The sequence below is a fragment of the Trichechus manatus genome, unplaced genomic scaffold, assembly GCF_000243295.1.
Source record: "Trichechus manatus latirostris isolate Lorelei unplaced genomic scaffold, TriManLat1.0 scaffold00273, whole genome shotgun sequence".
Taxonomy (NCBI): Eukaryota; Metazoa; Chordata; class Mammalia; order Sirenia; family Trichechidae; genus Trichechus; species Trichechus manatus.
Window position 1 is genome coordinate 849,136 of NW_004444209.1, and position 15,308 is coordinate 864,443.

The window sequence follows — 15,308 nt, forward strand, 5'->3', positions numbered from 1 at the left end:
TTTTTAAAGTTCCCTAAGAGATTCTAAAGTGTAGTCAGAGTTGAGAATCCTTATAAAGAGTTAGGAGTAGTTCTCTTTCTGTGATTCTTATACTATACTATTTCTTTGTTAGTACTCCTTTCAGAAAACTTCTGATACACCTTACTTTTTTGATATGATTTCTGGGGAATCGTGGACTTTTAGGGTAAGAAATTCTTGTTAATTTATCAGTGTATTGAAAATTTACCAGTGTACAGTTTCTTCCCTCTTAATGAGAATAGTCTTCTCAAGTTTTATGGTAAGTCTTTTCTTTTTGATGAGGCAGACAAAATATATAACACAGTGTTTGCCAATTCAGCATTTTTCAGGTGTACAATTTAGTAGTATCAACTACATTAATCATATTGTGTAATCATCACCCATAAGAAGCAGAGAAATTTTTGATCACTCCTATCATCTCATTGTAAATAAGAAAGTTTGAGAAAAATTTGTTCTAAGTGAGAGATTTGGAAGGCTTTGGTTGAAAAGAGGGGATACAGACAGCGCGGAATGGTGATGTTTGTATGTTTGCAGAAATAACTTCACATTTCTTACTGCTGCTGTTTGGTTCTAAAAATGGTAGACACACAACGGTTGGCCTCACAGTTAGTTTGGCATGTCGAGTGTCAGTGAAAAGGAATCTTTACCCTTCCATTCTAATCTCAGTCAATAGGAAAAGGTCCCTAATGACTAGTGGAGCAACAACCACGTAGTAGCAATGAACAGCGTTTATTTTATCAAGGATTTCAGAAGATGAGCACATGCTGGGGAATTAACTGCCTCAAGTTGAGTTGAGGAATTCACTTCATGGGTTATATGATAGATGTGTATGACACTGATAGAATGTTTTATTAAGTTGGAAAGTAGCAAATCCATTAGATTTACTGGTTTCGGAAATACACTTCCTTAGGTAGGAGCTGGTAGAGGGTGGAAAAACTAGTCAGGAAAATGGTATTACTTTTCCCCCAAAAGTCATCCTGAAGATTGTTTATAGGCAAGGTTCAAATTTTTGTTATTATCCTAATGAGTAACCTGGTGATCTGGATCAACTGTGTTAGGTTACTTAATAAAATAAGATGGGAAACTGGCTCCGAGATATGCCGAAAGCTTTGGATCTTCCTATTTAAATGGGGTTAAATCTGTGCCTACTGTATAAGCACACCCTTAAGGTGAAATTCACAGAATGTTTCAGATATAAATTTGGTATCTTTTTAGGTCATTTCTTTACTGTCCAGGTTTCCGGGACTTTTAAGTTCTACATGTTGTTATACTGTGGTAGGGGGATAGTTGCTATGGAGCAGAGAAAAGAGGAATTGACTGAGGAATCCAAAAACGTGTCATTTAGAGTAGGTTATGATCTAAACCATTAAATAATGTAATCTCCCTCATCTCTAAAATGTGAATAATATGCCTGCTCTTCAGGTTGCTAAGAATACTAATGAACATGAGAGATATGAAATTGCATTGTAAATGGCTGAAAAATATTATTGTAGTGTTTACAATCAAAGGTTTGCCCATCTTTTTAGTGCCCGATATTTGTTTTTTATTATCAAAGTTTCCACGGATTCCTTACGTTCTAAAAATTCCACTTCTGAATTAGTATTTTATTAACCCTGTTAACACTGACGTACAGTATTACTACTGCGTATTTTGTTGACGCTAAATAATTACCTAAATGAAAGGAATCGTGGGTATCTCCACCCCCGCAAATACCATCTGTGGTATATCCCAGGACTCTTTATGTATGTGTGACAAGTCTTCCAAGTAATGCATAGTAAAATGAAGAATGGTTGGCCTTTGTTTTCTAGAAATCGTTTTTATTTCAACTTTTTTTTTTTTTTTTTAAGTCATGGAACATTTCAAATATATGTAAAAGAGAATGGTATAATGAATCTCTGTTCATCACCCAGCTTCAATAATTAATCAACCCATGGCCACTGTTTTATCTATTCCCTCTCCCTGGTTTTTTTTAAATTATGGATATATATCAAAAAGGTTGCTCTTGTAACCATTTTTAAGTATACAGTGAAGTGATGTTAATTACATTCACCATGTTGTGTTATCCATTCCAAAAGTTTTAATCACCCCCAAACAGAAACTAGGTACCGCTTAAGCAGTAATATCCCATTTCCCCCTCCCCACCCCAGCACCTGGTAACCACTAATAAACTTTTATCTCTATGCGTTTGTCAGTTCTAGATACTTCACACAAGTCACTCCTGATTATTTTGAAGCATTTCCTTGAATTATTTCAGTATATATCTGTAAAAAGTGCTTTTATAAACATAACAATACCATTTATAACTAAAATAGTTCATATAATTACTATATATTATCTAGTCGATTTTCCACAGACTTGATTTTGCTGATTGCATTTTGTGTCATTTAGCATGTTGCTCTGCCATTTGTATTTCCTGTGAATTGGTGGATAGCTCTGAAGGCTTGATAAGGCTTAGGTTCTGTTTTCTTATTTCATTCTTTTCTTTGCTGTGTGTATAGAGGATGGAAGAGTAGACCAGAATGATTCATAGAGGTGTGTCATGCACTTGAAGCATTATCATGGCTTTTGCCAGGAACGATAGGAATTTAGGCATTGGGTCTTCTGTAAGGACAAACATATTTTATTTATCAGGAAGTAGGTGATTTAACGTTGATGTTTTATGAAAATTTAAGAGATTTGTATTCTTACTTGGGTATTCATTGGTGTTAGTGATGAAATCCCAAAGATTATCTATTCCTTACTTTTAAAACTGGAGGATAATCAAAATTTGAAACTTATCTGAGTCACTTGTATTCTATTATGCTGTCTTCTGAGAAGGAGACAATAGAGGGTTAGATTCTGTAGCTTTAATGTTGTACCCTGCGCTGCGTGCAGTAAGGTTACAGATTTTCAGTCATGGGATAGGAAGAAAAGTTAAGAACTGTTACCTGAAACCATAAAAGATTGCCCTGATTTGGAAGAGTTTTTAGTGTAAGATGGTGCTGTATCCCATCTTGTTCTTATAGAATTTTAGATTTTGAGTATTCCAAGGGGCCTACCAGGAATAGTGCTAGACCCCCAAAGATACTTACATGTACTACTAGCCAAATAAATGGTCGGTGGTTTGAATATACCCAGAGGCACCTTGGACGACAGGCCTGGTGGTCCAAGAGGTCACAGCCTGGAAAACCCTATGGAGCAGTTCTTTGTGTAAGTGGGAACCAACAGGTCTAGAATGCTACAAAGTTAGTCTTAACTGTGTCAAATGAGTCTCTAGTGTTCAGTATCAGAATCGTAATTACTGTGAAGCCTGCTCCTTAGGTAGGAATTAGAGAACCCACATTGCAGTTTTAGCACAAAGCTGACAAATAATGAGCATATCCAGGAAACTAATGTTATCTTGCAGGCAAAGAGAAGATAAACTGCCCTTTTGGTAAATAAGATAGACTACATATACTTTTATACTTTCTTAAGAACTGTAATCCCAGGAACAAGAAACACAGAATTTGACTTGTTACCTTGCAGTGATAAATGTGCTATCGCAATGAAATTAGTGGAGTTCAGCAGGGAGCAGATCTCTAGGGCACGGAATGTATAGTAGTAGCAGGAGAAATTCATTTGTGGAAATTTGTTTGTAATATTCTTACCACAAGCATGAAATGATAGCAGTCCCAGATTACATTCATTATAGGCACTAGATTTGATTTTTATTTTGTAATAAATAGCTTGAAAAATGATTAAGTTTTTTGGTATATTCTTACATTCAACTTAATTTTGTTAGATTTTATCTCCAGTAGTTTTTATCAAGCTAGAAAATGGGAAGAGCAGTCCCTTTCGTTTTCCAGCTGTAGGGCTAGGTTTCGATTTGTTACCTGTTGTTGATAGGTGCTTTGTGAGATAATTGTAGATTCCCATACAGTTGTAAGAAATAATGGAGAGCCCTTGTATACTTTGCCTAGTTTCCATAATGGTAACATTTTGCAAAACTATAATATCACAACCAGGATATTGAAATTGATACAATCCATAGATCTTACTCCGATATCCAGAGTTTTAAGTTTACCTGTAGATGTGTGTGTGCTTTAAGTTACACAGTTTTATCGCTTGTGTAGGTTCATGTATTCACCATCACAGTCAAGATACTTAGCTGTTCTAACACCACAGGATCTCCTGTATTGCAATTTTATAACCATCCCACTTTATTTCTGCCCATTCCCCTCAATCGTAATCCCTAACCCTTGGCAACCACTAAATTGTCCTTCATTTCTAAAATTTTGTCATTTCAAAAATGTTACCTAACCACCCAAAGAGCATGTAATCTTTTAGAATTGACTTTTTTTTGCTCAACATAATTTCTTGGCTATTCATCCATGTTGTTACTGCGTATCAATAGTTTGTTCATTTTTATTGCTGGGTACTGTTCCATAGTATATATGTATCACAGTTTGTTTAACCACTCATCTGTTGAAGGACATCTGGGCTGATTCCAGTTTTTAGCTATTACAAATAAAGCTGCTATGAAAATTCATGCACAGATTTTTGTGTGAGCATTGTTTTTACTTCACATGGAATAAAAGCTTAGGAGTGCAATTGTTGTATGATAGTTGCGTGTTTAAGGAGCCCTGGTAGTGCAGTGGTTAAAGTGCTTACCTGCTAACTAAAAGCTTGGACAGGTTGAACCCACCAGCTGTTCCGTGGGAGAAAGATGTGGCAGTCTGCTTCTGTAAAGATTACAGCCTTAAAAGTCCTGTGAGGTCACAAGGAAAGTATTAGCCCGTCAGACAGAAAGGGCCGCATAAATTGGAGACTTCATCAGCCTGAGACCAGAAGAACTAGATGGTGCCCAGCTACCACCAGTGACTGCCCTGACAGGGAACACAATAGAGAGTCACTGATGGAGCAGGAGAAAAATAGAGTGCAGAACTCAAATTCTAGTAAAAAGACCAGACTTAGTGGTTTGATTGAGACTGGAGGGACCCCGGCAGACATGGTCCCCGGACTTTCTGTTAGCCCAAAACTAAAACCATTCCTGAGGCCAACTCTTCAGACAAAGATTAGACTGGACTATGGGACATAAAATGATACTCATGAAGAGTGTGCTTCTTAGCTCAAGTAGATACATGAGACTGAATTGGCAGTTCCTGTCCAGAGGCGAGATGAGAAGGCAGAGAGGGTCAGAAGGTGGTTGAATGGACACAGGAAGTCTAAGGTGGCAAAGGAGGAGTGTGCTGTCACAGTATAGGGAGAGCAGTTATGGTCACATAACAATGTATGTATAAATTTTTGTATGGGAGACTAGCTCAGATTGTGAGCTTTCACTTAAAGCACAACAATAAAAACGGGGGAAAAAAAGATGACAGCCAAGAAAACCCTGTGGGGCCATTCTGCTGTTAACACAGGGGGTTGCAGGGACAAACTTGACAGCAGCTAACAATAGCAGAATAAGTGTTACATTAAATGGAGATAAAATTTTATCAAATGGTTTTTCTGCCTCTAATGAAATGATCTTACCTTCTTTTTTTTTTTTATTCTGTTAATGCAGTAAATTGCATTAATTGATTTTCAAATGTTAAACCAAACTTTTCTTCAAATAAACACTACTTGATACTGGGGGGAAAAAACACTATGGGGCTATTCCACTCTGTCCTATAGGGTCACTATGAGTGAGAATGGACTCAGTGGGAGAGGAGTTGCATGTTTAGTTTTTTAAGAAACTGCCAGACTGTTTTCTAGAGTGGTCGTATTGTTTTACATTCCTACCAGCAACGTATGAGTGATCCAGTTTTTCTGCATTCTTGTCAGGATTTGGTGCTGTCACTTTTTTATTTTAGCCATTGTAATAGGAGTGATTTTAATTTACATTTCCCTGTGGCTAATGATGGAACATACTTTCATGTACGTATTTGTCATCTATATATCCTCTTTGAATATCTGTTAATGTTTTTTGCCCATTTTGTATTTGTGTTTTTGTTTTTTACTGTTGAGTTTTGAGAGTTATTTATATAATCTAATAATAATCCTTGTTGTGTATGTAGTTTGCAAATCTTTTCTCCCAGTCTGTAGTTTGTCTTAGAACAAAAGTGTTTCAGTGTTGATGAGGAGTAGGTGACTTTTGTGTCAAGATCTGGTAGAACTAAGAGAGTGGCTTTGAGCATGTCTGTGGGGAGAGCTTGACAGGCAGAAATATTAAATAGAAGTGCAGTGGCCCTGAAATGAGAAGTTTCTTATTGCATGTAAGGAACAACAGGTAGGCCAGTTGGTCTGGAGCAGCATAATCTAAGGGAGAAAAAGAGATGGCCTCACAGAAGGATGGGTTGAACACACATCTTATAGAGCATGTTAAGACATTGTTGGTCTTTAGCTTTTAACTTTGATTGAGATAGAAAGCCACTGGAGGGTTTTGAACCCAGGAGTGAGAGAATCTCATTTTAACACAATCTTTCTGATTGCTTTGAGAATAGATAATAAATGGCTGTGGAATAACCCAGGCAACCAGTCATTTTGGGCTGGACCAGGGAGGTGGCAATGGGTGAGAAGTAGTTGGATTTTGAAGTTAATGCTGACAGATTTGCTTACCTACTGTTGAGAGTCAGAGCTGAGAGAGGAATCAAAGATGTTAACGAAAGTTTTTGACTTGAACAAGTAGGACATTGGAATTTACATTAACAGAGATGGAGGAAGAACACAGAAGGAATTAGGATGAGGGGTGACTGTCAGATCAGTTGGGGACATAGCAGATTTAAGCTTCTTATTAACATGTACACAGATGTTAAGTAGGCAGTTGTTTATATAGGTCCAGGGAAGTCATCTGTTCATAGGTGGTAAAACCATTAGACTGGATAAATAGATAGAAAAGAGATCCCTGGGGCACTGCAACTTGTAAAGAGTGGGGAAAGGGGAGAAGTGTATTCTCATCTGGCTAGATAAAATGAGAATATAGAAATGAATGGGCTTATATGTTAGTAATGTATGGGCTGTAACTGGTATTCTTCATAAATAAAAATATTATCACCTGGATAGAAGGCTTTTTATACACTTTATACAGAAAAGCAAAACCAGGGATTTTTTTTTTTTTTTTCTTAAAACAATTTTGGATCCAGTCCTGTTTCTGAATTAAGAATCAATCCAGTTCCCAAAGCAACCTGCATATTTTCGACTTAGAAGGTTTTCAGGTGAATTTTCCAATTATCATGGAACATGTGTAATGTGGCTTCCCAATGAATCTATCAATATAAATCGCTATGTTTTCTTAATTTTACAACTGATTGGTTCGTATTTTAAAATTTATAGAATTGGATACATCTTAAAATGAATGTACATTTAATGTAGAAGTAAAGTGTTTTGTAATACAAGTGACTGTGCAATTACATTTTGAGCTTGTGAAAAACGAGTTTATTTTTTTCTGATAGAAAGTTATCATCAGTTCTATATATGTATAGGGGCTATTGATTACTTTTTTTTTTAATAGTAGGGATGCATTCAGTGTTCCCAACCTGGATCAGTGTTCTTTAGGGGAAAGTCTTCAACTGTTAGAGGTGGTCATAATCAGTTTCCTTTTTTTAAAAATAAATTATTTTTCCTTTTATAATTAATAGTTCTGAGTGCTTTTGTGTATTAAGTGAGCCTGTACAGTTTTGACTGTCAGATGAGCCTACTGGTGTATTCATTTCTCTTTATGAGCAGTGTTTGCTGTTTTTATTTTTGACTGATACACAGACGACATTATCTTTAATCTATCCATAATGGACCATTGGGTAATGACAAAGCAAAGAAAGTTAAGGAATATAAGGTGTAACTGTGCAACTTTACCTTGATAATTTGTGCTGCGTCTATGAACTGTGTTAGTAATAAAACTGGTGTTAAAGTTCTATTTACTGTATTAGTTTGCAAATAGTGCCCCCACATAAATAATGTGTCCACACATGTAACATGCATAGCATGCCTAGGAAAATAATGTGTGAGGGGTTGGTTGGTTGGCAGAAGCATATAACACATTAATTATTTTAGTAAAAAATACAGTATATCCAGTTAGCGTCCCCCAGGTTCACAGAGGCAGTATGTTTGTGGTAGAGTACTTGCAAATAGCGTTTAGAAATCTTCTCTTCTTTTAATATAGAAACAAAACAAAAGAGATAAAGAACTAGCTAGTTGGTTTATTTTTAGTGCAAAAGCAAGAATTTTAACCTAGGTCACAAAAATGAGGTTTTTGGTTTGGGTCAGTTTTCGATATTGTAACATAGCTTCATATTTACATTTTAATGAAAACCTGTATTAGACATGTTACATTGTAGTTAATTAGCAATTGAGTTTTTCTTACATAATTTAAAGCAAAATGAACCAGCCTTCTTGTAAAATAAAGCTTTGAGATTTAAAATAACATACAGGCAATCCCCAGATTAATAAGCCTGTCTTTAAGTCGAATTTGTATGTAAGTTGGAACAGTTTAGGTATGGTTCATATCTAATGTCAGTTAATCAGATGTTTGTCTTAGTATAAATTGTACCTTTTTATGCATAAAAAGCATTAAAGAAACATCTCCAGATGCACTGAAACATCTTTAATAATAATGTTTTGATGTGTGTCACAAAGTAGCACCTGTTGGTTATTACAAACCATTGTATTAATATACAATACTACCAGTTACATTAAAATGAACTAAAAAATTTGGTTTCTAATTGCATATCAAATATTCTGCATCTGCGCGTTTTCTTTTTAAAAAAGTTTTTCTGTATATTTAAATTAACTTTACGTAGTATTGGAAATCCTGGTAACATAGTGGTTAAGAGTTCGGCTGCTAACCAAAAGATCGGCAGATCCAATCCACCAGGCGTTCCTTGGAAACCCAATGGGGCAGTTCTACTCTGCCTTATGGGGTAGTTCTACTCTGCCCTATGGGGTCTCTGTGAGTCGGAATTGACTCAACAGCAATGAGTTTGTTTTGTTGTTGTTGTTTTTAACATAATCTTTACTAATATATTTGAACTCGTTTTCTTTGTTATTTACCACGTTAGAAGAATGTGGTCAAAGTCTTGAAGGGCTTGTAAGAACTGTATAGTCCAGTGAAAAATTCTTGCTAGTCTTTGTTGAGTGTTTTTTTTCTTTTCTTTTCTTTTTTTCAATATCTAAATCATTCAAATAAGGTAAATAAGGTTTCACAGAAACTTAGGGAAAGAAATATCCAAAAATATATGTTATAATGTTCAAAGATACCAATTAGTGAGGACCATGTTTCTTGAAATTATTAAAATTGTGGTATTTATGAGTGTTAGTAACTGATATTTTATATTTAGCTCATGCAGCATAACCCTTAGTTTCAGTGCATAGGTGTTCTTGTCTTTTTCCACACACACAACAAAATCTGTAAGGTCTTATTCCACAGAATTGTACAGAATATTGTTTGTAATAGGTGTTTTCTGAAGGTTTGCTCTGGATGACATGTTGATGAAGAAGAAAAGTATTCTTCCACTAGTAATTTTTAGGAAAAGGAAATTATGCTTTTTGAATAAGGGGTATAGCTAGACATGAATCATAGCCAAGGCATTATTTTAATTAGGGGGACTAGGTTGGAGCACATTGTTAGGAACCAAAGAGAACAATTACAGTGGCAGAAGATATTCACTCAGAGCTTTCATGGTTATGAGTTACTGTGCTGGCTTCTATCTGTAGAGTTCATTGACTACAGAGCTTGAGGCAAGTATCTATTTGTCATCAATTTGGGATTTCAGGGCCAAATTTAGTAGTTACTAGAGCTGTGATGGAAAAACCCGCTCTTTGGGCTTTTCAGTTGAATGCATAGTCTTTGCAGCTGTTTCACATTGTTCCCATGATCCATGGTTTCCTCTAGATACATACCAAAGACTACATTTTACCGTTATTTATGCACTGGGGTCTTGTTCATCTTCACATTCTTAAAATCATTTCTTTTTGATTTGCATCATTCTTGGATATGTACCTATTTTTCTTTGTTCCTCTCTAAATATAAAGCATGTTTGTAAGAAATGAGCCCATAGTATTCTAGATTTGGTCGTGATTAGCTCAGAACAGTACTCCTGAACACCAGTGAAGTTATATAGTAGCGTATTTAAATAGATTTTGATAAAGACAATGTTGTACCGAAAAGTAATTTTAAAATTAATAATACTCTTTCAGTGTTTCAAAAATAGTTTGTCAGTGCAGAAGGGAGCTATTCTTAAAACTCCTTAATTTTACAAGATTGTTGTCACCTGGAAAATTTCATGTTGTAGCTATTATTTTTTTTTTAATTTATGGTACTGTTGCGGGCAGCAAGATTTGAAAATTAGTTGGTTTCCAGAATTACTTGCTATTTGACAATATGCCTAAACAAATTATTTTAATCTATCCGAATTTTTTTAGAGACCAGCTATAGTATATTAAATAAGTGTGTTCAGGAAAGTATAGAATTTACTAATAGATTAACTCTAGTTTCCTTTCTGGTAGTAATTATATTACTATTTATTGTGGAAGATCACCATGTTTTAATTCTGACGTCTTTTGGACAGAGAATTTCAATTTAAGAAGCTTGCTTTTGAAAACTTGTGTTTTTATTAAATGCCTTATAATGCCTATGTTTTATTTAGCTTGGAGGTTGGGATAGAGTTCTTTGTTTCATCTGTCTGTTCAAGTAATTGGCAAGTTAATGTGTCTGTAGGAAAGTTTTAATTTTTTTTCAAGTGATGTTTTCTTTACCTTTAATACAGATCAGACTTATTTTTGTTTTAAATTGTTGTGGTAAAAATATATATAATAAAACGTTTGCCAATGCCATGTTTTTTGTATGTACAGTTCATTGACATTGGTTATATTTCACTACCATTAACAGAAACTCATTGTCTTCTCAGCTAAGTATTCTGACTAGATTTTATACTAACACCTAGTGTCCAAATTTCTGGTGTAGGGTGCAGTCATATTCTTGGGGTTTTAATGTTAGTTCCTCAGATAATAATGAGATTTTTATCAAGACTTAAAAAACCTACCCTTGATCAGTAGGGCAGTAACAGCTCTTGTTGCCTTATGTGATTAATTGTATACCTTTCCCATGGGTAAAATGGTTAATTTAATTTGTAGGTGGTACTTGAAGCTGTCATACTTAGCTTCCTATTACCTATTCCTTTGACCTTGAGGGTTACCACAGTAGGTAAGGTTTTTCTCCTCTTCTGCCTTCTCTCCTTATGTCTTCACAATCATATACTTTAACTAATTTTATAAGGCATGGTCCACTTAAGCTTCCTTGGGGGATTTTTTGTATCTGAGGGTCCATTTTTGCTTAAGCAGCAGTTAACTTCTGTGGAACTTAGAGCCCTTTAGCACTACCAAGTGATCTTTTTAAGTACATTTTTCTTCAGAGAACTGGAACATTCAACTCCCAGGTATTTATGGGGCCATTCCACAGATTCAAAGCAAACTGTTTTTTGCTTCATTTTTCTTATGGCTGTTTGCCTGGATCAGATGAAGTAATGTGACTTAAAAGAAAATTCCTTTGCTGTGAACTGTAGGGAATCTGGAATGGTAACTCATTTGGTTGGAGATCGGTACCAGTGAAAGTGAGTGAGTGGGTTGGGAGGAAGGTTGGATCTCTAAAACCAACTGGACTGGAACATGAGCTCTGTTTCATGCCCCAAAGGTATCAATAACTCTGACTTGCCTCCAAAAATTGTCAGAATTTTAGTTTCTCAACACTGATATTTTATAGTTTCTGAATCATACTTTGCAGAATTTGGGGCCCAAAGACAAAAGGCTTTATGTAGATGGAAAGATAGTGATAATTAGAAAGTTAGAGTAGTTTTTTGTCTTAATTCCCATGAGGAGATTAAAACTGACAAATATGTTAACTAAGTCATACATGTCAACTGTGAAGAAATTTCTGTAGAAGGACTAAGAGCTTTCTGAATCATAAATTTTCATTTCCTTATTTATTGGAACTCAAAGTTGAAAGTTCTTAGTTGAAGCTTAAAATAAGCCGCATAGTATGAGTGCTCTGGTAACTTCTACCCACGATTGACTCTTTGGCAATGGCAAATGAATAACTACTGTGCTTCAAGGAGGAAATGTGCTGAGGTGGTCTAACACTTATAAAATTGCTTAAAATGAAGCTCAGTAAGTCAGTACCCTAACTTGTCAGTTTTTATAAGCTTTTAGGAAAGTGTTCTTACAGTCACTCTTATGAAGAGATAAAATATCAATTTCTTAAAATAGGATAGGAACATTTTAGATTAAGAGAGAATTATATGTGAGGACCTATTAAAGTCAGTGTTTACAGTACCAAGAAATTCAAGACTATATTATACACTTCTAGACATATAGAAGAGAGGCTGGTCACGTTATCGATGATTTATAAAATTGAAAAGCTGTTAATGTGTCACATTTGTTCCTTAAAACCTTTGAATTTAGGCAGAGCAGTGATAATCTTTTTTTTTAAAAATAATTTATTTTACTTTCTGTTGTTGAATATACACGGCAAAAACATAACAATTCAAATTTCTACATGTACAGTTCAGTGACATTGGTTACATTCTTTGAGTTGTGCGACCATTCTTACCCTCCTTCACTGGTTGTTCCTTCCGCATTAACATAAACCTTAAGGTTCCTATCCTTTCGAGTTGCCGTTGTGAATAAAGAGCATAATGCCCAAGGCAGACATTCTTTACTAGTTAAGCTAAAATATTGTGTGGTTTTAAGAAGACTTCAAAGGATGGGTCAGTAGTTTCATAGGTTTATCCAGCCTTCATGGCTCCAGAAAGACTGAATTCCATGAGAATTTGAAATTCTGTTCTACATTTTCCTTCCCCTCATTCCTGCGGTCCCCCCGCCCCCCAATCAAGATTCTTCTGTAGAATCTTTGATCAAAACGTTCAGTGATGGTAGCTGAGCACCATCCAGTTCTTCTGGTTTCATGGCAAAGGAGGCAGTTGTTTGTGGAGGCAATTTAGCTACACATTCTATTTTCTCCTCCTATTCTGGACTCTCCTTCTTCGTTGGTCCAGGTGAATAGAGACCAATTGTTGTGCCTTGAATGGTCACTTGGAAGCTTTTAAGATCCCAGGCGCACAACTAACCAGGAGGTAGAACAGAAGCATTGAACATATTATTAGACTAATTAACAGAGATGACCCATGAAACCATGACCCTAAACCTGCAAACCAAGGAACCAAATCCCGTAAGGTGTTTGGTTGTGCATAAGCAGCCTCAGCAGCTACTTTTTTGTTGTTGTTGTTTTGGTCATTGTAGTACATATATCTGTCACACAGCTTTTGCCAGTACAATTTTTCACAGGTGTACAGCTTATTGACAGCAATTAGCTGTGCAACCCTACCCTTCACCAGTGCGATTTTTTCCGTCCCTGTAACTCAGTATTTGATAACTGATAACCCTTCCCTTTCCCCTCCCTCCTGCCCCTGGTCACCACTGATAAACTTGGTCTGTATATATTTGCCTGTTCTTGTCTTTTTATATAAGTGAGATCATACAGTATTTGTCCTAATCTTTTTTTATAGACTTTTAAAAGAATACCTGAGCCTATTGGGGTTGAGTTGGTAAAAAGCTACACAACTAGGATTGGATTTTTTTTCCCACTGCTTCTCTTCTTACATTGTATGAGCTCTTATATAAAAATGATAGCATGAAAAACCCAGAAACTTAATGTAGAACTGATGTCCACATAAGCATAAGAAGTGTTTTTTTGTTGTGTTTTGAATTTGTGTTTACAAATGTAAAAGAGGCAAATCCAGGTCATCACTTTGTATCCTTATCACGAGGATACTAAGTATTAATGTAAGACATTCGGAATTTAGACTTCTAATAGAAACAGTAGTTAGTTGAACAACAAATATCATTGTTTGCTAAATATGTGCTGGGCAATGAGTTTATTTTAAAAGGAGTGATAGTATTTTATATTAGAACCCCAGTTAACCTGTTTTGCTATGATTCCTTCAACTGTATGAAATGTTTTTATAGGTAAATAATGATCAGTATTGTTTATTTTATATGGTTCAACCTAATATTACTTAGTAATGATTTTGTATGCTTCTGTGAGTGAAAAGATTAGGGATTTGATTAAAACTGAATACCTCTTTTCAGACCTAGTTAATTACAACTTAGAAGTATTTCACTCCATGTGAATTGTTTATTGTAGTATTATATATATATGAACAAGATAAAGAGAAAGTCATTCATTGTTTTAAAAAATAAAAGTAACGGCTCTGCTAATTGTGCCTTAGTACAGAGGGACCTTTTATGTCCACTGTTTTAAGGCCAGCCATATCATTGGATATATGTATGTATATGTAATATTTTATTGAAGAAAAGGTACTGCAGTATTGAAAATGTATCATTAAACAATGGATAGTTTTGCTGGCTTTTTGAGTGAAGTTAACTTAGCAAAAATAGAAATGATTGAGAGACAATGGATATTTATTGTTTTATAAGGTCACCATTTTTGTTAGATCTTGCTGACTTAAATGTTGGTGTGAAGGAGTTCTGTTTTCCTTTTCTCCAATAGGATGTACAGCTACCCTGCACGTGTTCCTCCTCCTCCTCCTATTGCTCGGGCTGTAGTGCCCTCAAAACGCCAGCGTGTGTCAGGAAACACTTCCCGAAGGGGCAAAAGTGGCTTCAATTCCAAGAGTGGACAGCGGGGATCTTCTTCCAAGTCTGGAAAATGTATGTATTATTGTAGCATTCTGGTTCTGGTGTTTCTTATGTGATGAAATGGGAAATTAATAATGCAGTTATAATGCTTAGTTTTTGTGCAAATGGTTTTGCATAATCAAAATAATGAATGTAGAGGAGATGGTGATTGAGGACCCAACTCTAGACTGCCTTCTATCCCTAGGAGCTTGGTAATTTGAAGAAAACCATTGGGCTTTAGAGAGTCGAGGCATTTGTTAAGTTAAATTGTAAAAGTGTTCCTTTGTGTAGTTCAAAAAGCAAATTCATATATTTATTCCGTACAAGGATTTGTTTTCATTTTTGCTTTTTTATATTGAGTTCCTTGTAAGGTAAAAATATAAGTCAGTAAACATGACAGAAGGGTGCCTTAAAATAGAATTGAGATCTTTACCAGGTCCTATAGGAGTCCCTGGAGCCCTGGTGACTCAGTGGTGAAGTGTTCGGCTGCTAACCAAAAGATGGGCATTTCGACTCCACTAGCACTCCTTAGAAACCCTGTGGAGCAGCTCTGCTCTGTCCTATGGGGTCACTATGAGTAGGAATTGACGTGATGGCAACTGGTTTTTCTTATAGGAGTCCTTGACTGGTGCAAACGGTTAATCGTTTGGCTCCTAAACAAAAGGTTG

The 15,308-nt window shown here is 35.6% G+C and overlaps 1 protein-coding gene across 16 annotated transcripts in view; it reads left to right on the forward strand.

The window, feature by feature from the left end:
* Positions 1-15,308, forward strand: part of HNRNPC (heterogeneous nuclear ribonucleoprotein C) — a 64,257-nt gene that overhangs the window by 44,410 nt on the left and 4,539 nt on the right. For all 16 annotated transcript variants that reach the window (XM_023724963.1, XM_023724962.1, XM_023724972.1 and 13 more), the window contains one exon: positions 14,513-14,673. In XM_023724963.1, the coding sequence (XP_023580731.1) occupies positions 14,513-14,673 (161 nt within the window). The remainder of the gene's footprint in view (positions 1-14,512; positions 14,674-15,308) is intronic.